Source organism: Petaurus breviceps, unplaced genomic scaffold (assembly GCF_028583685.1).
Source record: "Petaurus breviceps papuanus isolate PSGF00001 unplaced genomic scaffold, PetGlider_PUasm1.0 207, whole genome shotgun sequence".
Classification (NCBI taxonomy): Eukaryota; Metazoa; Chordata; class Mammalia; order Diprotodontia; family Petauridae; genus Petaurus; species Petaurus breviceps.
In genome coordinates this window covers 19525950-19552392 of record NW_027185850.1, presented here as the reverse complement: position 1 = coordinate 19552392, position 26443 = coordinate 19525950, and the positions used below count along the sequence as shown (strand labels likewise).

The following is a 26443-nucleotide window of genomic DNA, read 5'->3' as shown; positions in this document are numbered from 1 at the left end:
TCCAAACTGTCCAGCCATTACATCCATACCAAATCAACATCTGGGTTTTTCAAAGCCGGGGGGCTCTGGACAACGGCTTCCCAGAATCCAGATCAAATCACAGAACACTTCTCAAAGTGAGCCCCCGATGATGCCAACTTCTGTGAATGTGATGTCATTTTTTTTGTTCATCATTTTCCAGTATCCACCAGGATAGCTTGGTTTCAGGAAAGGAAGCTGCCTGACAATTTCACTGTAGTCATTTTTTTTTTTTTCTGGCAAAGAACAAATGGGAGATACCACACGTTTTAGAGACTCTGGGCTCTCTTTAGGGTTTACCATAAATATGTGGCTAAACTCTTTCGAATATTATTTGGCTTCTGCAAAGTACAGGCAGAGCAAGCCTTCGGAGGGCTAGTCTCCTTCTAGCTCTCCAGATGACCTCCCATCTCCACTATATTTATCTTGAATGCTTTGATTTATACATGTTGCCTCCTATGGTAGACCAGGCATTCGTTCACTGGACATGATGATGCACACCTGTGACCACCGCTGGGCAGGTGGAGGCGGGCCCATCCCTTGAACTTGGGAGTTCTGAGCTGCAGTGGGCTCAGGGATCTGCACTAAGGTCAGCATGAACATGGAGAGCCTCTGGGATCTGGAGGTTCCTATGTTGCCTGAGGTGGCCAGAGCACCTGTGCTGATCAGAGGTGGGTTTTGGGCCATAAGGAGCCCTTGCCTTCCAGTTTGAGCGAGGTAGGATACCTAGTCTTTTTTTTTTTTTAAGAGGAGGGAAAAAAAAGAAGTATAAGCTCCCTGAGGGCAGAGACTGTTTTTGCTTTTTATTTGTATGTCTCCAGTGCTCAACACAGTATATGGCACATAGTAAGCCCTTAAGAAATGTTGATTGGTCAGAGATAAAGTACATAATAGTAGTGGATATATATAAATGAACTACATATAGAACAAAATCTTGTCTCCCTGCCTATTTAATTAATTAATTGACTGCAATGTACTAGGCACTGGCAGGTCAGCGGGTAGCATGGTAGCTTCTATTGTAAAAAGACGGTGAAATTCATGTGCTTAGACAACTTATCTTTTTTTTTTAATTCTTATTTTAACCAACATGAGCATTTTAACATGCTCAGTAGAGCTGAGAGGATTGTAAAAACCTCCAACTTTACCATGCACAGCTGGCTTTCCTTTAAAGAATATAACAAATGCCACCTTTTACTTTGATCCTGCTGCTTACCCAACTGCTTTGTGGTATTGATCTTTAGTCTGTGTTAGTGTTAATGTGGTTTTTATTGTCTAAGTGAGGATCTCTCCGAGCAAAAAGCAGAGTTCTGTTGAAAGTGGAAAGAAATCATTTGAGCAAAGAAAATAGTAGCTACCCAATGGTGCAGGCAGCAAGGCTAGTAGTTCGGACAAAACACATTCTAAACCACTACAGTTTTATGAGTTAGAGTCATTTGTTGGAATCGTAGGTCCATACTAAATAATCAGAGACTCTTGTGTGCCTCTGGTGTTCAAAGCAATCTGGTGTGTGTGTGTGTGTGTGTGTGTGTGTGTGTGAGGGAGAGCGACAGAGACAGAGAGAATGAATGAGAATATAAAAGAATAATAATAATGTAAATGTAAACATAGCTTACCTGGAGGTAAAGATCCAACCATCAGATGGCACACACACACACACACGTTTAAATCTAATCTTAATCCCCAGAACAATGAATAATAGTAAAGTCTATTCAGGATGATGTGAGCTAAGTCGCTTTCACAATAAAACCATAGATTGTTAGAGATGGACAAAATCTTAGAGATTATTTAAACCAAAGCTATTATTTAATTGTTTTTTACATTTTTATTTATTTCAATGAAGATTTATTTTCTCTCCTTCCTACCCTAGCAAGAAAAAAAAAATCAAAAATAGCCCCTTGTAACAAACATTGATAGTGAAGTAAAACCAATTCCCACATTAGCCTTGTGCATCAGTCTGTCTTATCCTGCATCTTGAGTCCTTCACATCTCTGCTAGCTGGGAGGGCAGCAGGCTTTATCAGCAGATTCTAGCAGTTGTGGTTGGTCACTGTGTGGATCAGAGTTCTCAAATCTTTCAAAGCTACTTATCTTTACAATGTTGTGATTGTATATATTGTTCTGCTGGTCCTACCCTTCAGGTCACATCCCTCTGCATCATTTCATGCAGCTCTTCCCAGGTTTCTCTGAAACCATCCCTTTCACTATTTCTTACAAAACAATAGCACCCATTATATCCATATGGCATAATATGTTCAGCCACTCTCACCTGAGGAGTACCCACTTCCTTTGCCACCATAAAAAAGAGCCGCTGTAAAATGTGTGCATACCTGTGTCCTTTTCCTCTTCTTCTGATCTCTTTGGGGCATAGGTTTTGTAGTAGCAAGGCTGAGTCAAAGGGCATGCAGAATTCAGTCTCATTTTGCTGTTGCTGAAATAAGCCCAGAGAGGCAAAGTGAACAGTAGTCTTTAAGAAAGGTGCTCTTCTAACTACTTGTTCTCTCTTTTTTCACTTTGTTTTGTTCCTTCTCTCTTGTTCCTTCCATTGGTTATAATTCTTCTTAATGTTTAATGTAGAACCTATATCGGATTGCATGCCACCATGGGGGAGTGGGTTTGGAACTCAAGGGACTGTGGAACTGAATGTTGCAAACTAAAAGTAAATAAAGACATTTATTTATTTATTTTTTAGAAGAATGGTGCTCTTCCAATGTCCTGTCCCTCATTGTTGGAAGCTGGAACAGCAGCCCCCAAAGGACTGTCTAGATACTTCTACTCATTGGAATTTTGTTGTATCAGCTTTTCTTTGAAGCAGTCCATGGCTTGGGAGTTCCTTTGTCACACAACTCTGTTTACTGTAATGCTGTTTGTCGTTAGATAAGATGGGCTCTTCTTGGTGGGAGAAAACATTGGAGAGGAAGATGGTGGCCAAGGAGTTCAGAATGTTGGAAGTGACACCGTGATTTGGTGGTGGTTATTTTGGGTTGCTGTAAGTAGACCCCTCTGCCATGCCCCTCTCAATGTCCCCTCCCTCATCTCTCCCTTAGGTTGTACGCAGGGCCCGAGGTCGATATTTGGAGCTGCGGAGTGATTTTGTATGCCCTCCTCTGTGGTACGCTGCCCTTTGATGATGAGCATGTCCCTACGTTATTTAAGAAAATTCGGGGAGGCGTTTTTTACATCCCAGAGTATCTAAACCGTTCCATTGCTACTCTCCTCATGCACATGTTACAAGTGGATCCCCTGAAACGAGCAACCATCAAAGATATAAGGTAATTGTTCTTGGTTTTTACCCTCTACCTTTTAATTCAATAACTATTATTAAGAGAATTTTATGTTTCCTGTTACTTCCCTCTCAGCAAGGTGGGTGGGGATAAATTTCCAGATTTTAGCTTTATTAAAAAAATTAAAACATAAAGATATTTGCTGAGTTTAAACCCTTTAAATAGCTGCTGGTGGGCTTGCTGTGAAAGGCTGATATGGGAGAGGCTTTGGAAAGTGCAGTTGCTGGCTTGGCAACTGATAGGGACAAGCTTTTTATAGTGCCCACATGCCAGGGTGAGGCATTCCCCAATGCATGCATCTCAGCATGTCAGAGCTCTCAGAGGTTTCTGGTTCCTGCCTAACATTTCAACAGGTGTTGGTTTACAAACAGATTATTTGGACATATTTCCAGATCCTTATCCTTGCCCTGCACAAACCAGAATGCCTATTTTAGGACACCTGACCCATGGAGGACGTAAGTGGCAGCTGGAGTATTTGTTTACAGTGTTTACAGTCAGCCTGCCTTAACAGTGCAATGTGTACTCAGATTGATAAACATTTATTAAGCCCCTACTGTGCACTAGGTGTTGGATATATGAAGATGAACAGCAACATAGGCCCTTCTCTTAGCACAAGGCCTGGCACCAACTAGGTGCTTACTAAATGCCTGTTGATTTGTCTATAGGAGATTACACTTAATGAGAGAATGTTGTGACAAACATTCACAGTATGACATAAGGTGAAATGTGATGGGAATAACGGAGAAACCATTGAGAAAACTATGAAGAAGATCACTGTCCGCTGGGGGCGGAGAATCAGGGAAAACCGTGGATGAGATGGCCCCAGGGCCGGTCTCCAAAACACAGAATGCTCTCAGCAGGCAGGTGAGAAGGCGGCAGGTAGGGCAGAGGGCTCATCAGGAGAAAGACCTATGTAACTGCAGAGGCAGGGAAGGGAATGGGCATTTATAGTGTGCCCACTGGGGGCCAGGCACTGTGCCAAGCTCTGTACAAATCTGATCCTCACAACAGCCCTAGGAAGTAGGTGCTCTTATCTTCCCATTTTACAGTTGAAGAAATTGAGATACCAGGTTAAATGACTTGCCCAGGGTGACATAGCTAGTGTCTGAGGTTGCATTTAAACTCAGGTCTTCCTTGACCTGGGAAAGGAAGAAAAAGTATCATAGGATCATAGACTCTTCACCTAGTGCTTTATACATTAAGCCACCTAGCTGCAACAATGTGATTGAGGATTAGTGACTAGAGCTCAGAGGAAATAGTAGGGCCTCAAGTATAGGCTGGGGTGTATTGGGAACTTATTGAAGTCATGGAAGTGGGCTAGGTCTGCAAAGGACATGTAAAGTAAGAAATAAGCCAAAGACAAAGCCTTGGGGAAAGACACTCCCTCCCCGTCTCACTGGTGTGTTTCTGTCTCCCTCCCTCTTCTGCTCTGTTCCTCCTCCTCCTTCTCTCTCCTCTTTCTCTGCCTCTCTCCATTCCCACTCCTCTCCCTTTTTCTCCCTACCTGACTCCCATGGTCAGACGCTGTCTGGAATATTGCATTCAGCCACAGGGGTTGCAATTTAGGAATAGCATTGATGAATGGAAATTAGTAAAGAAAAGGGCAGCCAGGTTATTTGAGATGATGCCTGACATGGACCAGTTCAAGGGAAAGATGGTTGTTTGGCCTGAAGAAGTGAAGCTTTAGTAGGGGAATGATCCTTGCTTTTAAGTATGTGCAGGGCTGTTATGGAGAGGCAACAGGTGATATGTTCTCTTGGTCCCAGTGGATAGAAGTAGGAACATTTGAGGGGTGTTTGTTTAAGCCTACTGTGGCCTGACATGAGGAGAAGCCTTGTAATTCGAGTCATTCTGAAGCAGGATGGGTCAGCTCGGGAAGCGCTTCCTGGTTTGTCCCTGGAAGTCTTCCTTGAAAGGCAGAATGATGGCTTTTCATGGCTGCTATAGAGTCTTCCTCAGGGCCAGATTGGGCTGGATGCTCTTCAGAGCTCACCCCTGACTTGGGCTTCTGCCCTCCCTGTTTTCAGAATCTTACCTGTCACCTGCAGAGTTGGTCAGTCAGGAGTGAGATGGGTAAGGAAGTGAAGGTGCCATATGTAAATGAACCGTTTTAGAAATTTGGCAGTAAAGTGGAAGAAAGCCACAGCATGAAAGCTTGAGCAGGTGTCAGGGCCAAGAGAATGGTCTTTAAATATGCCTCTAAGGACAGGCCCAACTGCCCCCAGCCTCCAGCAGACACCAGTCTTCCTCTAAAGCTCCATAGTGGTGTCTTTCCTCCACTCCCCTCCGCCAGGTTCAGAATTTAAATAAAGAGAAAAACAAAGAGGTTCATGTTGAACTGGAAATGAATGCATCAGAAAAGACATTTTGAAGGTGTAACATCTGCAGAGGAAGGAGCTAACTTTGTGAGACTTGTGCGTCTCTGCCCAGTGCTATACAAACCAAGACATCTGTAAGCAGGAGTTGTCTTTTTAAAATAATTTAGACATTATAATTCCATTAACTTGCAGAAAGTCCTAAGATGATGAATAATTACATCATTAGGGGAGGGAAGAGGAGGAAAGGGAAGAAAAATACAGTACAAAAATGGCATAAAATACAAGGTATAAAGTTACCACATATTTCGTTCTTTAGTAATAGGAACTTTGTAATGATGTCAGGAGTTTAATTTGAGTTATTTTCAAATTGTTGTAACTTTGAAACCTGAGTTGACAATTTTAGGAAGTTTTAAATGTTGAATCTGTAGCTTTCAGGTATATGCGTTTTAAAATTTTGTAGAGAAACTCTTGATTTGGCAAGTCGTGATTGCATAACCTATGTCTATTCTCTTTATTGAGAATTTTGTTTGTTTATCAATTCATTTGGTGTAGATTGGTGGTACAGCATATAGATTGTTTGGCTTGGAGTTAAGAAGACCCATCTTTGTGAGTTCAAATCTGGCCTCAGACACTTACTAACTGTGTGACCCTGGGCAGGTCACTTAACCCTGTTTGCCTTAGTTTCCTCATCTGTAAAATGAGTTGGAGAAGGAAATGGCAAACCCCTCCAGTATCTTTGCCAAGAAAATCCCAAATGGGGTCACAAAGAGTCAGGCGTGGCTAAATGACTGAAGACCAAAATGGCCTAGATTGAGGTTTACAGATTGCTTGTGGTTTAGGGGCAGGGATTTCTCAGTTTTGAGACAGTTTACGTAACATTTCTAGGCTGGATTTTTCAATTTATATAAAAACCAGGGCAATGTTAGTGAGAGAGAAATTTTTCATGATGGTTGTTTAATAGTGTACATGAAGCAAACTGGTTTGGGGTTAGTTTCCCATGGACATGAAAACCTTTACAAGGATCATTATCACAGCCAAGCTTATCATAGGTTCTGCCCTGTCCCTGGTATCTACATCATGTTTATTTTTGTAGACTTGTCAGATATGAAAGGTGATGGGCAAGAGAGGCTAGGCTGGTTTGGGTTGGCCCCCGAGAGCAGAACGAGGACTACAGGGTGGGGTGTGTGAAGAGCTAGAAAGGCAGACTGAGGTTTGAATTGGAAACAAAACAAAGCTTAATGTCAATAAGGAAGTATCCAAAAATTAAATGATAGTCATAGAATGTCAAGAAACAAGAAATGAGAATGGAGGCCATTACCTTAAGTATTGGTTGGGAGGAGGAAGAGGAGGCACTAAAAGAAGTATAAGGTTTGACCAGAGAGGTGGGAGATCCTTGTGGAGTGTGATGTCTCAGAAAGCAATGGATCATAGATGTGAAGTTGGAAGGGCCCTTTGAGGCCATCGAGGCCCACCCAGAGAGGACAAGTGACTTGTCAGCTTTCATGGCTCTCGTGTCAGGGGCAGTCCACCCGCTTCCCATTCCAGCATTCTCTCCATTGCACAGTGCTGTCTTTGGGGCTTCGGGAAGCTTGGTTATTCAAGTCAGGTGCTCCCAATATCAAGGAGGATGGCTGAAAAGAAGGCATTAGGTCTGAGAGCAGTTAGAGGAATCGGTGACATTTCAGTGTGTGGAAGGGTGCGAATGATGGGGAGGTATCTGATTGGGAAGGAATAAAAGCAAGTCGAAGCAGGTTTTGGAGAGAAGGTAACTCATGTGGAGTTGCTGATGGGGATGGATGATGAGAAAGTGGAGATTTCAGCTACAGGCAGCTTCTTCAAGAAGCTTGACTAGGAAAGAGCAGAGAAAGGTCAACTGGTACCTAGGGTAAGGGAGACTTGAGGAAGTGCAGGGAGGTATGGGAAGAAAGAGTATCCTGGAGTAGAATAGACTGAAGGTTCACTAGAGGCAAGTGATGCATTCTGGAGCAGTATCTAGAGAAGAGAGAGGGGATGGATTTCAGGGCACAGGCAGGGGCATTAGATGAGAAGCAGGGAAGGTGAGAAAGAAGAGGCAGCAGATATGGCGAGAATGTGGGCAAAAGGAGAAGTGGCCTCAGTCCTCTCGGTTCATGGAGTAGAAGACCAAGTCAAGTCATTATTGTGTGTATGGGGGGGGTATAGTGAGTGATGGCATGGAGGCAAGCATTGGGGTTTTAAGGAAAGGAAGGAGCGTGGGATAATTGTTGTAGGGAAAGATTCAGTTCAGTCATTTTTCAGTCATATCTGACTCTTTGTGACCCCATTTGTGGGTGTTTTTTTTTTTGGCAAAGGTACTGGAGGGGTTTCTATTTCCTTTTCCAGCTCATTTTACAGATGAGGAAATTGAGGCAAGTAAGGTTAAATGACTTGCCCAGAGTCACATGACTAGTATCTGAAATTGGATTTGAACTCAAGAAGATAAGTCTTCCTGACTCCAAGCCTGGCATCCTATCCATTGCACTACCTAGCTTTGGTTTAGGGAAGAATAGGGAGTCATTCATTAAAAGGAGAGTTGAGGGATTACTGAGTAGCAGAGAGCATCCTGTGGAGGTGGAAGTGGGGCACCATAACTGTGTAGCGGGTTTCACTTAGAAAAAGAATGCCATTCTTAGTCATTAATGAACGTGAGTTAGTGCCTGTTATCATTACGAAATATTAAATGTTGAGATGTTAATGGATTTGTTCTTACCCTTTGGTTCAACAGTTTCTTTGATTTTTTTTTTAAGCAATCGGGGTTAAGTAACTTGCTCAAGGTTACACGGCCAGTTCTTTCTGGGTGTGGTGCTGAGTATCTGAGCCCCAATTCGATCCCCAGGTCATCCCGACACTGAAGCCAGTGCTCTTATTTGCTGAGCCACCTGGCCGCCCCTAAGCAATTGGGGTTAAGTAACTTGCTCAAGGTTACACGGCCAGGTGTTTCTGGGTGGGTGCTAAGTGTCTGAGCTTGGATTCGATCCCCAGGGCACTGGGGCCAGTGCTTTTACTTGCTGTGCTACCTGGCTGCCCCAGTTTCTTTGATGTTTAAATGACTAGACCCCTTATAGTCTTTTCAGTTTAATTAGTTTTCAATAATTGCAATTTATGTTAATGAGTCTATATTATTGAATTAGATTAGGATCTCCAAAGCATAGCTTACTTTTTGCTGTTGTTGGTATCTCCCAGATGAAGGAACTCCCTTAAGCAATACAGATTGGCACCTGTTTTTCCATTCATAGCCTTAGGTAGTTTCCTTGGGGCGAGTAGACATTAAGTGATTTTCTCAGGGCCACAAAACCAGCATAAACTAGAGGAGAGACTTGAACCCACATTTTCTCAACTCTGGACCCTTCCTCCATTCTCTCCATGAAGCCACTTTTCATTATCTTTTATTTTCCCTAGAGAGCATGAGTGGTTTAAACAAGACTTACCCAGTTATTTATTTCCTGAAGACCCTTCTTATGATGCAAATGTCATCGATGATGAAGCTATAAAGGAAGTGTGTGAAAAGTTTGAGTGCACAGAGTCAGAAGTGATGAACAGCTTGTATAGTGGGGACCCTCAAGACCAGCTTGCGGTGGCCTATCACCTCATCATTGATAACCGGAGAATCATGAACCAAGCCAGTGAGTTCTACCTTGCCTCCAGCCCGCCCACTGGCTCTTTCATGGATGACAGCACCATGCACATTCCCATTGGGCTGAAACCACACCCTGAACGGATGCCACCTCTGATATCAGACAGCCCCAAAGCCAAGTGCCCTCTGGATGCTCTGAATACTACTAAGCCCAAGTCTCTAGCTGTGAAAAAAGCCAAGTGGCACCTGGGGATTCGCAGTCAGAGTAAACCCTATGACATTATGAATGAAGTCTACCGGGCTATGAAACAGCTGGATTACGAATGGAAGGTAGGACACAGTAGTGGTTCATGACCCTTTTTCATGAATTATTTCCCTGGATGGTGTGTAACTGGTGAACTGAGTCATGAGGTCAGTAAACAGAAATGTGGTGAGTTACTAGTCAGTGGCATCTTAACTGTTTCTAATTCAGATATACTTCAATTGATCTTAATAGCTTGGGCTAATAAGCCCTGTTCTTATTAATGATTTGCCAAATACTTTTTTTTTATAATCCTTTCTTTTTGTTGGGATAGAAAGACAAACGTTTCTCTTTACAGAATTGGGCGATGCTGGAAAACTGTCCATATTTCTAATTCTAGTGGAGAATCCCCTGGCAATTATGTTTGCCAACTTGAAAACACCCGAGAAAATAGCTCCCCTGTTTCAGCCTGAGCTCCAGCAATTGCATGTCCTGAGACTCCACAGATAGTATGGTTTTCTTTTTCTTTCTTTAGAGGATTCACTTAATAGGAGGCTATGGCAGTGAGTGTGTGGACAGCATATCTCTTACCCCTCACCTCCCCCAGGCCATTGGTTTTGCCTTTGGGGGATGAATGTTTTTCTCTAGGCTGAGAAAACCTGACCAATTTTCAGGTGCTTATGATTTTCTGAAGATTTAGTTCCTGGGAATGGACATTATTAGCACATATTTTTCCACTAAAAGTACAAAAAAGTAGTTCTTGATGGATTAAAATTCCATTCAAATATTTATAATTTTGCCATTTTAGAAAACCATTTTCCATTTCCCTTTCTAAATTACCTTAATAATGACAGTTTTCCTTATTTTTTTTGATAAAAAATGAAAAGGAAGAAACAATCTAAAATTTGCCATATCTTTAATTGACATGTTTAAAGAAAAAGTACTATTTGTTTTGATATTCATACATTTATATATGGATCAATATTTTTTTGAAATTATTTCAAAGATCTCTCATAAATTCTTCCTCCATCTCTTTTCTGAGTAGAATGAAAAAGATGGTAGGTAGAGAGTTCTTTCCTTATTGTTTCATCTACAAAGGAATACTACCATTGTAAAAATACCTTTCTAAAAATGAGCCCATTTTCCCCATTTGATTTGGTAATTCCCTTTATTTTTCTTGACTTCATCTATTCATGTGATATATGCTTCATGTTGTGTAACAGAAACAGTACTTTGGAGGGTGATGATGCTTTGAAAAATGAGGTATATTTCTTCCCTTCTAATGATGACAGTGATAAATAATGAGAGGTAGCGTCTATGCAACGCTTTAAAGGTTTGTAAAGTGTTTTTACAAATATTCTCTCTTGATCCTCACTAGGTGAGATGCTATTGTTTTCCCCCATTTTATAAACACAGAGCAAGGTTGAGTGGCTTGCCCAGAGTCTCAAGACTAGTGATTTTCTGAGGCTGGATTTGAACTCAGGTCTTCCTGACTCCAGACCTCGTGTTCTGTCTATCGCATCAACATATAACCTTATTCCATGAACCTGTCAGTTAATTCACATTCCACATGAGTTGAACCTTAAGGCCTTTTCTTGTTACAGCTCGAGGGTCCAGTGGTTGGGGGGCATGTGGCAGCAGAGGGGCATCTGAGAACAGCCCGAGAAAACATCCTGCAGAATGGGAAGGTCATTTAAGAACTTTTTTGACAGCGCATTCTAAAGACTCCTTCTGGATTCAAGGGGGAACATTGTGTTTTCTCTGCCCTTCCTTTATCTAAAAGAAGGTTCCATGTTGTAGGTGGTAAATGCTTATCATCTTCGAGTGAGAAGGAAGAACCCTGTGACTGGCAATTATGTGAAAATGAGCCTTCAGCTATACCAGGTGGACAATCGAAGTTACCTTTTGGACTTCAAAAGTATTGATGGTAAGGAGGCCGTGCTGGCTTGGGATCTGCTGCCTGCCCAGGTACCCATGGAAGTGACAGTCTGAGAGCAGCCCAGTCTGTTAAAATCACAAACCTTACAGGTTTGCTGGCGTGGAAAGTGGAAGGAACAGCCCACTTGGAGTCAGAGGCCCTGGCTTTGGACCCCGAGCGCCTTTACTTCAGTTTTCTGGCCTACAGTTTCTTTATCCATAGCATGAAGTGGTTGGATTAGATGGCCTTCCATGTCCCTTACAGCTGAGTCTGTGATCCCAGGTGTAATGGGCAGCTCTGAGAATGGCTCTGCCATCCCTGATTGTGTGCTATCTAACCAAATAAAAATAGAATGAAAAAAAGGTTAAGGAAATGAAAAGTACCTTTCAGATCTGGAAAATGATGCATCTTTCACAAGAATTCAGAACAGGCATAAAATCAGATGGGAACTGCCTTGGTGTACACACAGCGGGAGAAGAGAGTAGCCACACACAGACTTCATCTGCATCTCTCTTCCCAAGATGTTCACAGGGAGAAGGCAGGTGTAGGGAGCTCCAGGGATTGTGCAGGCATTGGCTGGGATGGCCTCCAGGGCTCCTTTCAGCTTGGAAATTCTGGTATTTCCTGCATTTCACCAGCATTCCTGCTCTACTCTGCTGCTGATCTCCTTGTTCCTTCTCATTAAAATCCTATCTCTGCAGTTCTGGGCAAGAATTCCTTTTGTCGTCAGTATGCTTGCTGACTGCCGCACATCCACCATCTGTAGAGCAACCATGAGCAATGAAACGCTCCTTCCCTCCTGAGGTAGCTTCTTCTTCTTTGGGATCTGCTCTCTCTTTGTTAGGAAGTTTTTCCTTGTAACTTATACCACTTAGTGGAAGGTGTCCTCTCTAGGACCAAGCAGAATAACTCAGAATCTCTTCCACATGAGAGGCCTTCAAATACTTGAATCTTCATGTGGCTCCTGAAGTCTTCCATTCTCTAGGATAAACATTTGTATTTCCTTCAGTGGATACTTTGGGTTTTTTTTGGGGGGGGGGGATTCAGGACCCTTCACCAGATCCTGGCCAAACTCTGTTTATGTGCCATCTTGTCAATGACATTTAGAAAATGCAATACCCAGCCTTGACTAGAGGACCCCAGAGAGGCTGAGTGCATCCATCCCTTTGGGATGGTGTACTTCTGTTATTATATCCTAAAGTTACATAGGCCTTTTGTGGCTTCCACATTGTACTATGGACTCAGAGTGAGCTTGCAGTGCACTAAAATCCCCATTTATTCTTCATAAATTGTTGTCTAATCACACCTCCTTTTTGCTATACTCGGGCATTTAGTTTTTTAAACCCAGGTTTTTCCTTTATATTTATCATTACTTAACTTTTAGATTCATTGTATAATTCTTGGTCCTCCTGGATCCTGACTCTGCCAACTCTGCCAATGTTAGCTAGCCCCTTTAGCTCTGTATTACTCACAGATTGGTTAAGCATGCTCCCTTCATCCACGTTCTTTTTTAAGATACTAACCACAACAGGGCCCAGGATTCCAGAGGCCTTCTTCCATGTTGGCATGGACCACCAGCCAGTCCTTGATCTAGTCATCTAGCCCAGTCACTCCCGTCTTGTTCATGAGCACGTCCAGCACTTTGTTGAAGATCAGGTGTAAGCTCTCCACAGCATTCCCCTCCTCTCCCACTTCTGTGGCCCAATCAGAAAAGGATGGCGTTGCTTTGTCATACACCCTTGCTAGTTATGCAGTCCTTGCCTTTCTTTCCAGCTGCTCCCGTACTCTCTCTTTAATACTCAGTCTCAGATTTCTCCAGGAATTTCAGATTCCTCAGACTATGGCAGAAGAGCCTGCCCCCTTCCCTTTTCAGCTCAGCGTGCTTGGCTGTGGCACTTGGTACTTTCTTCATGATTTGTTAAGGATAATTTGTAAAAACTCAGCAAATCACATCCTCAAGTTCCTTTGGAGCCAAGGAATATTGTTTGTCCACACCTACTGAGTCAACATCCTTGAGGGAGATAAAGGCGATGTTCTCTTACCGTATCCCCATGTCCTTACTTGTCGTGGGCTCCAGATCCTTGTTGACCCTCCTTCCCACCCCCCCCCCCCCCCCCCCCCCTCTACCAGGATTCCAATCATTTTCTTTGGTAGAAAAGCAGAAGCAAAATTAAAATTGAGTAGCTCCTCTTTCTAGCCTGATGATTAGCACCATCCCACCCACACAGAGTGATAGTTCTAGCGCCTCTTTGATTTTCAGAGTCCTTTTCATTCCTGGCATTTCTCACACCCCCAGCTCCTCTGAGTTCAGGGATTCTGGCATTCTGATAGGATCTGGCTCCTCAGGTAATCATTCTCAATTCCCTCCCCTCTCTTCAATCTTTTGTCTATGCCTTTTAAAAACCTGCTTGGTCAACGTCTTTTCATACCAGAATCTTTAGACGGCTAATACATTTCTTACTTAGGGGAAGAATTTAGTTGGTCAGTGGAATTTCATTCCTGAATGCATCCTGTCCCCTTTGAGCCAATTTATTCTGTAGAATCCGAGTCATTACCACGTCTAGGCACCTTATCTAGCTCTGTGTCCATCCTAGATGCAGGTCTGGAGCTCTCCTTCCTCATTGCTGCTCAGATCCCAGGAAACCTTCCCAGTCGTCTTCATTGCTGGTGACTTCCTCCTGCTGATTGTCTCTAGCTTATCCTGTCTGTATCATGCTTTAGCTAGCTGTGTGACCCAGGGCAAGTCACTTAACTCCCATTTGCCTCAGTTTCTTTTACTGTAAAAAAATGGGGACAATAATAGCACCTACCTCCAAGTGTTATTGTAGGGATTGGATAGATAATTATGCAGCAGTTAGCACAGTGTCTGGCACATAGGAAATGATATAAAAGTTAGCTGTTATTGTCATTATGGTATTTTATTCCTTTTATGTCAAGATTCTTTGACCATTTTCATTGACTTTTCTTTCTATGAGTGTAATGAATATTCCTTTTTTCTTGGTTCTGCTTCCTCTCCCCCCAACTTTATAGTATTTCCTAGAGGTTTTTCTAGTTTTTTGGGGGGGAGGGTTGCCTTCATACCTGTTGGTCTCAAGTGAATGATAGTATTCCTTTACATTAATGTGCTGCAACTTATTGAACTTTTCTTATATTGTTGGTGTTCAGATCACGTCTAGCTCTTTGGGCATCAGGTATCATGATGTGGAGTGGAGATGTGACTACCTAGCTCTCCTTTTGTTCCTGGTAATGCTTTTTATTTTCCCGGCAATGGAATTATTGGATCAAAGGATATGATTATTTTTGGTACTCTTCCTGCATACTTGAACACAGTAAAAGATTGTATGTTTGAAATTCCACATAGTAGGTGTTGAATAAATGTTTGTTGAACAACTAATGAGCAGTGAAGGAGTGTAACGATTTTCCTAACTGCCTACCTGCATGGAATTTCCTTGATCTTAGTTATTTTTTGCCATTCCAGAGAATAATAACTCAAATTTGCTTCAGTTTAGTTCTCTTTGGTTGTCAGTGATTTTCCCCAATGATTATTTGCAGGTTATGTTTCTTAACTTTTAAAAATATTAACTTAAAAATATTTATTTTTTGGATGAACAAAAGATTCTCATTGAAGAGTTGTCATTTTTTAAAAAGTTAATATATTTTAGGTGTTAAAATACTTATTTTTTTAAAGTTTTAATCGTATTGCTATATACATATGTATATATATTTAACATATTCAAATAGAACCTGTCTTGCCCCCCACAATTCCTCCTATTTGTTGGCATGGAAAAAAAAATCTTCCCTCTACCATTGAGATAGTCAGTCTATTTTCTTCCATTCTTTTCCCCATTCCTGGCAAGGGCACCTCTATCTTCCTACTTGCCTGGGCTCTTAACATACATGTTACTGTCTGATTTGTCCTCCTTTTCAACCCCAGCATCCAATCATCCGATTGGTGAATCTGATTGTTCCTACTTTGATAACAGCTCTCCCGGGTGCCCCCTTCTCTTCTTTGACATCGCTGCCATTCTGGGACAGGTCCTTGGCACCTCATGCCTGGACTATGGAGATGTTTTGTATTTGAGAAACAGCAGGGAGACTGGATTGCAGAGTATGTGGAGGCAAGTAAGGTGTGAGAAGACTAGAAAAGCAGGATGGGGCCAGGTTGTGAAGAGCTTTAAAGTCAAATGGAGGATTGTGTATTTGATAATCGAGGGAATAGGGAGCCAGCGGGGTTTGTTGAATGGGAGTGGTGTGATGTGGTCAGACCTGTGCTTTAGTGAGATCAGTTTGAAGGCTGAATGAAGTGTGGATTGGAGTGTGGAGAGACATGATGGGGGGAGACCAACCTGCAGGCTGTTGTTGTGGTCCAGGGGTGATTGAAAGCCTGCACCAGCATAGTGGCAGGGTCAGAGAAGAGAGGGGGTCACATTAGAGGAGTTTTATGGCAGCAGAAACAATGACCACTGGTTGCATATGGGAGATGAGAGAAGAAGGAATGGAGGATAGCACTGAGGTTGTAAGCCAAGGACTGTCCAGATGGTGATGTGTACCCCTTACAGTAATGGGGAAGCTAGCGAGACGGAGGATTTAGGAGGAAAGATAAGTTCAGTTTGGGGGCATGTTGAATCTATGGGACATCTAGTTTATGACATCTAACAGACAGTTGGAGATTCTAGTCTGAAGGTCAACAGAGAAGGTGTGACTGGACAAGTAGATCTAAAGAGTCATCAGCGCATAGATGGACATTGAAAGCATGGAGCTGATGAGATCATCCAGTGCAATAGTATAGAGTGAGAAGAGGACCCAAGACAGAGCTTTGGGGGACCCCACCATTAGCTGGAGGGACCTGAATGAAGAACCAGAAGAGGAGACTAAGAAGGAGTGGTCAGACACATAGGAGGAAAACCGAGAGAATAGTGACAGAAGAGAGCATCAAGGAGAAGGTTATCAAAGTATCCAAGGCTACCGAGGGTTTGAGGAGGAGGACAACAGAGAAGTGAGATTTGGCAAGTAAGGGATCATTAGTAATTCTGTACAGAGCAGTTGCAGTTGAATGATAAGGTCAGAAGCCAGATTTTAACGCATTAAGAACAGAGTGAGAGGAAGAAAGTAGAGACACCTGTTGTAGAAGTCCTTCCCCAGGAGTTTAGCACGAAGAGCAGGAGAGAGATGGAAAGGATCATGTTTCCATTTAATGTGCCCCTTCCAAACGTGGTCTATGTTTGTGAATTCCCATAATGTATAGAAATCCCAGCAGTTTAGAGCGGCATCTTTTCTGGTGGATTTATTCATGTGCCCTCCTGATCTTTACCTCACTCTTAGGAAAGGACCCTAAGGATGAAGTGTCTCATGATCATTTCTGTTTCTTTGTACATTTAAGATGATGTCACGGAGCAGAAGTCTGGTTCTTCAACCCCTCAACGTTCATGCTCTGCTGCTGGCTTACATAGACCAAGGCTGAGTTTCGATTCCACCACAGCGGACTGTCATTCTCTCAGTGGATCCCTGACTGGCTCCTTGACGGGGAGTGTGCCCTCTGTAACACCGCGCCTGGGCAGCCACACCATGGACTTTTTTGAAATGTGCGCCAGTCTGATCACTACATTAGCCCGCTGATGATTCGTCCCCAGTCTGTCCTTGTGTTACTGCACTGTGAGAATCAAATTTGTCTCTTTAAATTATCTCCTATTCTGGATAGCTTATACACCACAATACAAACCGAAGGTTGTATCCCTTAGGGACACCCATTCCCATACTGATCATTGAATAGACTGACATTTTATCTATTTTGCTCATGGTAAATGCACATAGGCAATATATTTGATAGGTAAATAGGAATGAAAGTGATTGTGGTTTTAAAGTAGTGAATTCATGTTTAAGCTGATGACAACATCCTTCTGAAGATGTAGCCTTATTTATGGGGATTTTGCAGCATCATTTCACTGTACTCTTTGATATGGGTACATAAGGGTGACTCTGCACAACCCTTGCTAGGTGATGAGGTGCTTTGAGCCCTCCCACTCATCTTCAGTTTACTGTAATAAGTTCTTATTGAGCACCTACTGTATGTAAAGATGTATGCAGAGTCCAATAAGACTTTTTTTGTTTTTACAATTTAACCAGGAGTCATCAGTCTGATGTTGAGCATTTGAGAGGAGAGAGCTAGCCAAAGAATTCTCCTGGTTTAGACAAATCTCCTGCTGGGCAGCGGCAGGTTAATGGTCCTGCAGCAGGTTACTGCTGCTCCAGGGAAGTCTCTCTATTTGAAGAAGTCCTTTGATCACCTTTGCACGCCCACCTCAGGGTTGTTAATAACTAGCTTTCCAGAGTGGGGATTTCATTTTGGAAACTTTTTTTTTTTAAGTTTTCAAGGACTGTAGGGAATGACTAGAATTATCATCATTTTGCCTTTTAGGCCTTTCTTCCAAGTTTCACAGCATGACTTTGAAACCTCATTCCCCTTCCGCCATACAAATTGACCTTTGCTTTATTTCTTATTTTATAGTTCTTTAATAATAGTGAAATAGACCTTTAAATAAGAGAGCACCCACCCTTAAAAGAGAATGCTCTCCTTCGGTCACACATGTTGGCTGCATCAGGGAACCTCTGAATTCCATGGACTCAGCCCTTCCTTTGAAGTTGGGTTTCTTTCCTTTCCTCCCCTTCCCTCCCCACCCTCCTTCTGCTCATTATTCATCTCTCCTCAATTCTGAACTGAGCTTTCAAATCTTTCTAAAGATCCTAATTTGTTCAGTATCTTGGTTACTATCCTTTTAATTTGAAGACATGATTCCCACCTAATGGGCTTCAAGTTTGGAATTGAGGACTTCCAAAGCTTGATGGGCTAGGACATTCACTGTGGAATTGATAGGGAAGGGAGACTTTCAACACATTTTGTTCTATCGTTACATCTTGATATTGCTATCTGATGTAGGTATATGTATACACGTATATGTGTTTATGTATATTTTATTGGGGTTTTTACTTTCCCTTTCTAAGTAAGAAAAAAAATTTCATTTCTTTCTCTAGTTCATACATATGTCTACTTGTTATTTCTTTTTCTTCAGTGCTTTCCTCTAATACTGAATTTTTTATCTTCCACCTGACTCATCCAAGATACAACCCTATAAAGCATCCAGCAGTGAAATGAAACATGGCGTTACTTTTAGGGATTATGTTTGTCAGACATCTTGCATCCTCTGCCAAGAACCAAATGAGAGTTTGATATAATTTTCCCATTATAAGAATGGTGCATATATTTACCCTGAAATATTAGCCTAATCAGGGATTGTTATGGGTTAACAATACAGCATGTTATTTTGTAGTACTTTAAAAATGCTTTAAATATTTTGTAAATGATTTGATTTTTAGATTTCAAATATGGTTTTTTAAAATGCAAAAGTGAACAATATTGTTGTTACTACTGTTTTTATAATTATTTTGGTTAAGTAGAGAGCTATTGGAAAGATTGCCATCTAGTGGCAATTTAACATATATATTTTTTTGCTCCGAGCATCCAATGGTTACTTACTGGGCTTGATTCAGGCTTTGCTTGCCAGAGGGGGCCCTTTCTTGCCCCTACACATTTAAAATTCTAAATGGACAGCTTTTCTTTTAGGAGGAAAAGTTGCCATATTTCCAACTCACTGCTGCAGGAATGAGTCTGGTGGCTGTAAGATACTAGAATGAGAAGTTAACCCAATTAAGAACCAAAGCTCATAGGAGTTCCAAATGTGGAAACCTACAAAAATAGAGCCCCCAGTGACCAGGCTTTTAGTGAATGTGTTTTAGGTGCTAGGCTCTGTGCGAGGTACTGGCAATCCAGGGAGAACCCAACAGTAGGAGCTCAAACCGTTTTGGGGAAGCAACCTGGGCACATATAAGGAAAGACAAAATCTATTCCAATTAAGTGCAATCTATTCCATTGTGGTAGCCGGGACAGAAGGCCATGGCAGATGGGGCTGGATTGTGGAGGGGGTATCAGGAAAGGCCTGAGCTAGGAGATAGACCAGGAGGAAACTGGGCAGAAAATGAGACATTTGAAGAGGTGGAGGTGAAGAGGGAATGTGTTCCAGTTCTGGGAGACATTACTACAATCATATCAGGAGTATAATGTACTGGTTAATCCAGATTTTGACCAAATTCATTCACGTAAAATTGACTTTAAAAGTGGGTATTAATGTTGTTTTTAGCACTTTCTGAATATTTATGAACATCTTATTTTCTTTTCTCATATACCTAACCGTGAAACACCTGCTGTTTTTAGGTACTTCAAGCGTTGTAATTGGGTTTCAAGAACCAAGGTCCAAATCTCAGATCATTGACTTACTCTTTGCACCATCTTTTCAGGCAAAGCCCTGATCGTTTTCAGTCTGTTCTTTCCTCACCTGAAACATGAAGGGATTTGCTGAAGGGCCCTTGTGGGTTTAATTCCTATGCCCTATGAGTCTTTGGGCAGTTGTTTTAAGTGTTATGGACATAGTAGTAATCCACTAATCTTTGGATTTCAGATGAGACTGTCTGATGGGAAGCCTAGTGAATATAATAATCTCACTGGTGGGAATGACATCTGGGAGTTGTCAGTCACAGTTGGATTCATTCAGTGGTTCTTTTGCCGACATTGTAGGAAAGAAGGGGAGCCATCAGTCACCAGCCTCCCCTGCTTACTCCTGTAGGGAATGTGATTCTTTTTGACCCAGTTCTTCCTATAACTGGTTTTTGTGGCAGGATCAGTCAAACTGAGGCAATCCAATTCTGACTCCTGATGGCTACCAGACTAGAATTTAATAGCAGAAGCTGTGTATCCAGTAGTCTAAGCCTTCACGTCATTGTTAAAATACCAATTGGACTGACCCCCAAGGCCTTTGCTGATAGTCCCAGATGATAACAGGAAGACTTTTGGAGCAGTAAAGATTGAGTTAAGCTTGGTCCAGTCTTGGTTTCCTTTTCCATTAGAGATGATACCTCTCATAAATCATATTCAATTGGTTTTCTCACACAGTCTTGGTATCACAGACAAATGTTTGTATTGAGCAATTGCTGGACAAAAAAATTAATACAGTTTCATAGCTACTAGAATTTCAACTATCTATGGAACTACTGACTTCCTATTGACCTTCAAGGTCTTCAAGGGGAAGTCAGCTGGCTACTTAGTCATGGGGATGTGGTAGAGCATACTCATGCTTGAGGGAAGGATTGGACCAGGGGACTTTTGAAGTCCCTTTTGTCTCAGAGTTTATGATACTTCATTTTTAACCAAAGAGAATATTGTTCAGATGTGGAACTGAATCATCTCTTATCTGGATCAATAACCAGCAAGTGATTGCTTGATTCCTGATAGGCATCCTCAATGTTTTTTTTTTCCTTTCTTAAGTAGTTTATGGTTCCGATGTAATCACCCAGACTTTATCCATGATTTAGGAGTTAGAAATGCACGAGGACGTGTTCGTCAGAAGTTACTGAATGTTTCTATCTAGAACACTCTATCGGCTTGAATCCTAACAGATTCAGGAATAGGGGGATTCTCAGGTGGGAGATGCAATGAGGAAGAGAACCAGTTCTATTCAGCAGCCCAAAGCCAGATAGTTCAGTGGCTTAAGCCCATTATAAATGGCAGTCCTTCTGTGTCAGGGTGTTGGCTGTGTGAAACACAATTCTCCCGTGATGATGATGGAATACAAATGGCATTTCTGTAATGCTTTGGGAGGCAGCATGAGCTAGGGCATTGCCAGTTTTGGAATCAGGAAGGCCTGGGTTCACGTCCTGCCCCTGACTCATATTGATTGGCTAGGCCAATCTCTTAAGGTCTCAGTCACCCAGGTTACTCTGAGATGAATAAACTGCAGAGCAGATGATAATTTACACTGGTAGAGGGTGTTTCCTCACTGGGCACTGCCTTTAGCAGTGAACTCACAGATTGATCCAAACACCACAAATATACACCTATATAAACGCCATCCATACTGAATGATTTACAAGATGCTGTCAAATGTTCTCACAGTTCATCAGTGTGTAAATTGTCCATGGGAAATATACAATCCTTGTGACTGTTTGGTCCAGCTAGACTATACTCAGGAAATGCAAATTACTTTAAATATTAGCTTAGGCATGGCATCTCTGGGAAAGCAAATCTGATTTATATAGTAGGAAGTGATCATCAGGCATTCCATTGCTGGAAATGATTTTCCATCAGCTGCTCTTAGAGTTAATCTGTATTTTCCATTAGTTTAGATAACCAAATGAGATGAATCTCATGTTTGGGTGTCACCTTCTGCCCTTGAATTTGATTTTTCCCCCAAGTATGACTTATATTTATCCTTTAACACTACCTGGCTCCCATAGAAATTACATCTTTATTTATCAGCTAATATTGCATGCCTCATTACAAAAGAAGATAGAGGTTTTTATTAGTGGGTTTTCTGTTACAAAATTCTTTCCTCTCTAAGAGCAAGGATCTAGGACCTAAGACCTGCCCTCTCTGTTCTGGCTTTTCTTTTCCCATGAGTCCCATGACAATCTCTTGCCATGGTGAAATTTATTTCCTTCAGCAGTTTTCCTTAGGGTGGGGCTATGAACTTCACTGAATGAATTGATGCTGGCTTCCTTCATCTGTAAAAATTAAAGGGGAGGACAGGACCAGATCATCCCTATAGTTCCTTCCTGCTTGAAAGCTGTGTCTTTTCGTAGTAGTGATTGCTAGAGCTATGATAAACACAAATTTGAATAGTACAACACAGATAATACTAGGACCTGTATATAAAACCTATACTTGAATCTTTTATAAATAAAATTGTCCTCTAGAATGCCAATGGCAGAACCATCTCAGTGAGCCAGACTTTGCCCAGAAGCATCATCTATTTGGTAGATGCCATGAAAAACCAATCCTCCTGAATTTGGATGAAGGGACAGGGAAGGCTGGTCAGAAGTGGGAAGGAACAACAGCTTCCCTTGGTTGAGCACTTGAAGGTTTGAGAGCACTTTTTGTGTCAGCGTTGTGTGCTGGAGAAAGAAGACACACTTGTATTCTTTCAATAGCACATAACAGAAGGCAAACAGTGGTATCCAATTTAGTTCCTTGGGGAGAACATTAATAAGAATAATTTATAATTGAATAATCATAAATAAGGATGATTGAGCTTTTCCAAAACCAAGTGTTTGCAAATAGGATATATGAAGAGTTGAAATCTTATTTGTGGAACAGGAATCTTGAGCCCTTGGTCACTGGCCATCTAGGCTCCCAGCTGAGGCCATGCAGCCTTTTGTATAGTTTATTTCACAATTGGATTAACAAGGTGTGTGTGCGTGTGTGTGCCTGTGCTCATGCATGGTTGTATATATGCATATGCAGAGAAACAGAGACTTAGATGGTAGTAATACCACCAGACGAGCATCATGAGTTAGAAAGAGACATTAATTGAAGTCTGAGATCATCTTTGTGGAATCCAGGTTTTCCTCCACTCTTACCAGGTCCATCATCTTGGCAAAACCCTGTATTCACGGGGCAAAGGCAAACTCACCCATCTCCCATCTAAGTTACAACTAGCTCCAATCTGGTGTGAGTTAACAAGGGCTAGCTGTATTTTGTTCAACAAATGGAAATGTTATCAATTGTATGTGCTGTGCGTGCCTAAGACCAGTGTGACTTCTGGCACCTAAAACCTGTGTTGCCGTGCGCAAGACTCCATCCAACTTGGACCCTCACATTTAGCTCACTCTTGTTGAATGTTCTCATAATCTGTCCACTGAAAAAAGTTTCTAACACAATGGGCACCCTTTCTCCCATATTTAGTTACTGTATATTTGCTATTACTAAGCCTGGAAGTATGAAGTAATTGGTATCAGACCCATCCCCAAAGGTGAATTGGAGTTTTAATTAAAATTCTTTCTCGACCACAGCCTGATCTAATAGAGCTGTGTTGGTTTTGATAGGAGCGAGAGCCTTTGTTTACTTCATGGATGCTTTCACTACAGGTTAAGCCCATGGTGTGTGCACATGTGTGTGCATGTGTGTGTGTGTGTGTGTGTGTGTGAGATTATTAAGTTCTGTTTACAACTGAAGAGAGTTAGATTATTTTGAGACGTTCACATTATTTGGATAACCAGGGTAGGCCCATTTCCTATAAATTTGGAGTATAATTTAAAAAATTCTCTAGATAATGTTCCTTCCTGGAGAATTGTTGGTTAAACACATCATAGCACCCACACCTAGGTGCAGAAGGTTTCAGAAGCCAGGTGCCCAGTGGTAAAAGGTTGATATAGCGTGATACCCTTTGGGCTGGGCAAGTTTGCACTAGTTAAACATTAGAGGAGGAAAAGAGATGTTTTAAATAAGGGGAATAGAAAACCAACACACTGAAGAAAAGTTTTGCAGTTGGGAGCAGTTTCTGCCTTTACAGTGGTATTACTTCTTAAATGTGCATTGTCGGGGAGGCTGGGTGGCGCAGTGAATAGAGCACTGGCCCTGGAGTCAGGAGGACCTGAGTTCAAATCCATCCTCAGACACTTAACACAAAATTAGCCGTGTGACCTTGGGCAAGTCCCTTAATCCCAATTTCCCTGCCTCTCCCCCCCCCCCAAAAAAAAGCAAAAATAATACAAAAATAATAAAATAAATTTTAAAAATTTGCATTGTCAAAGGGAAGGACTCTTAGGGAACCAATATTATTCTCACGTGACTTTAAGGAAAACCAGAGCCTCTGTGTCAGGGAAATCCAGAACTGTTCCTTCCGTTCTTGAACTAGGGGCAGTATGGTCCAGTCGATAACTACAAGCACACCTGTGGTGTGGGGTTTTGATGGAGACTTGAGAAAATGAGCACAGGCAGGATACATCATTCCACTTACTTCCCTCTCACGATTTGCTTCTTATAACCACAAATATTTTGTCTTTGTTCTTGAAGAGTTGGTTTCCAGTTGTCTTTTACTGTGTAGACTGGACTACATATATATTAAGCACTTACTGTGTCCTTTTATGGTTTCTACATGGGGTCTGCCTGTTCTTTGACATGACTTGGCCATCAGCTCAATGATAAAACGCCATTTCCCTGAGCAGGCTTTGAGTATGCCAACTTCAGACTTGATATAGACAGTTCAACTCTTTTAAAGTTGTAAAAGAAGGGAGTATTGTTTAGTGAGCAGAGTTAGGGGCAGAATTCTCCATTTTATCAGCTCATTGTTTTGTAATCAATCAGTAGCTACTTTGGCAGAATCCAGATGATAAGAATACTTCGTCTACCTCACAGGTATGTTGTGAGAAGCTATTGGAAATGTACTTTCTAAGTGCAGAGGATCCTCATGCACTTAGAAACCCTAACCCTAACCCTTCTGCTCCCTCTCCTCCCCCCCTTTTATAATTATCTTTGATAATGGACAGGATGGCTAGTCTGAATTTTCTAGGTGAGTCGTCCACAGTGTTTGTGATCATGTCTTCACAGATTATGAAAGACTGAATACAAATGACTGTTCTTAAATTCATCCTAAGCAAACCCTCAAATGTTACCTTTGTCATCTTTTGCTCTAATTTCTAAACTGAAAGCCCTGAGATGCCTGCAGAAGCTGCCTTAATGAATCACCACCCACTTTCTCTCCAGACTGTTCATGATTACCGGCTGTACACTCAGTTTTGAATGTGTAATCGTAAAGTTGTCCCAGAGCTGTGAAGTCCTCTAAACATGGTCGTATTTATATAAAGCATGTTTGTATTTTGTATTTTGTTACACACATGTGCTGGTATATCTAGTAGGTAATTTTTTTAGTCACCCCCAAAAAAACAACAACCTTGAAAATTAATGGCTACGAAGTATATCTTTCTAATATGGGGGCGACACATGTTCCAATTTCATCAATGTGATAAAGCACTAATGTTCATTTCACCTATTTTAAACAGCAACAAACCAGGCAGCCTCCTGACTTGGGGGCCTCATAGAGCACACGGTTCACTTGAGGCTTGTATACAGTGTCGAATCTTGGAATCCAAGGAGACCTGGCTTTGAATCCTACATCCAACCGGTTAATTGTGCGATGTTGGACAAATCACAGTCTCTCCAAACCTCATTTTCCTCATCTCTAAAATGGGGGTGCAAAATGCTTTCATTCTCTACCATGCAGGGTTGTTTTAAGAAAATACTTTATAAGCCCCCAGATGCCGTAGAAACGTGAACCATGTGGATCTGGAATCCTTTTTTAGAGTCATTTTTTAAGCCGTTGAAAGTGGGGACCATTTTTCAGAGTTGGCTATCACCAATGAAAACCCTGACCGCCATTTTTGTCTCAAAGGACAGAGGACTCAGACGATTTCAGTTTTGTTTCCGGTGCACTTTTCGTAGGGTCAGATCATTATTGGGAAGGCTTTACCTCCCAGCATCTGTGTGGGAAGAATTTGTCTTTAATACAGCAACCCTCATGTAGCACCTGTTGTTTCTCCTGACTTGGTGTTTGCACTTTATGAGTTAAAGACTCAACCAGAACAAAGGATGATCTGGCTCCTTGCAAGCCCTTACACATAAATAAATTAAAGACTTTGGTCTCTGAAGGATGATTTGTATGGTTTCTATTCATTCAAAGGGGGGATAACCAAGTATAGAGTGGGACAACCAATGGTGTCAGACAGCTATTCTGGTGAAAATTCACTGTGACTGCAGTCACTTGCACAAGAATCATGAGTTGGAAGAGATCATGTCCCAGCATCCCTGTATCCACCCACCCCTGGATCTCTCTTCTTTCCACTGTGCTCTGCCAATGTGGGGCCTGACTTTCTCAGACTTCAGAGATCTTGAAATCCTGGAGTGCCTTTATGGACCTCTCTTGGTCTGTTTCCACAGCCTATAATATCCTGTTCTCTAGATGCCAGCAAACATATCATCAACCAGCAGGGTGCAATTGGGGAGGGAGCACTGGGTTGGCATTTATGGGACTTAGGTTCAAATCCAGGTTCAGCTCCTTTCCTTTGTCACTAAACAAGACATTGCCCTTTGCTAGGCATGGTTTTTTGTCTCTAAAAGAGGGCTGGGGGGTGGGCAGAGTGGAGTTTATCTAAATCTTCCAGCTCAAACTTCTAGGCCAAACTAACCATCTTGAGG

At 41.9% G+C, this 26443-nt stretch overlaps 1 protein-coding gene across 2 annotated transcripts in view; it reads left to right on the top strand.

Annotated features, from left to right (window-relative positions):
* LOC138164938 (5'-AMP-activated protein kinase catalytic subunit alpha-2) overlaps positions 1-25896 on the top strand; it is a 75015-nt gene extending 49119 nt beyond the window's left edge. For both annotated transcript variants that reach the window (XM_069092920.1, XM_069092921.1), the window contains 4 exons: positions 3062-3286; positions 9034-9538; positions 11250-11376; positions 16748-25896. In XM_069092920.1, the coding sequence (XP_068949021.1) occupies positions 3062-3286; positions 9034-9538; positions 11250-11376; positions 16748-16983 (1093 nt within the window). In that variant the 3' untranslated portion in view covers positions 16984-25896. The remainder of the gene's footprint in view (positions 1-3061; positions 3287-9033; positions 9539-11249; positions 11377-16747) is intronic.
* Positions 25897-26443: the final 547 nt, after the last annotated feature.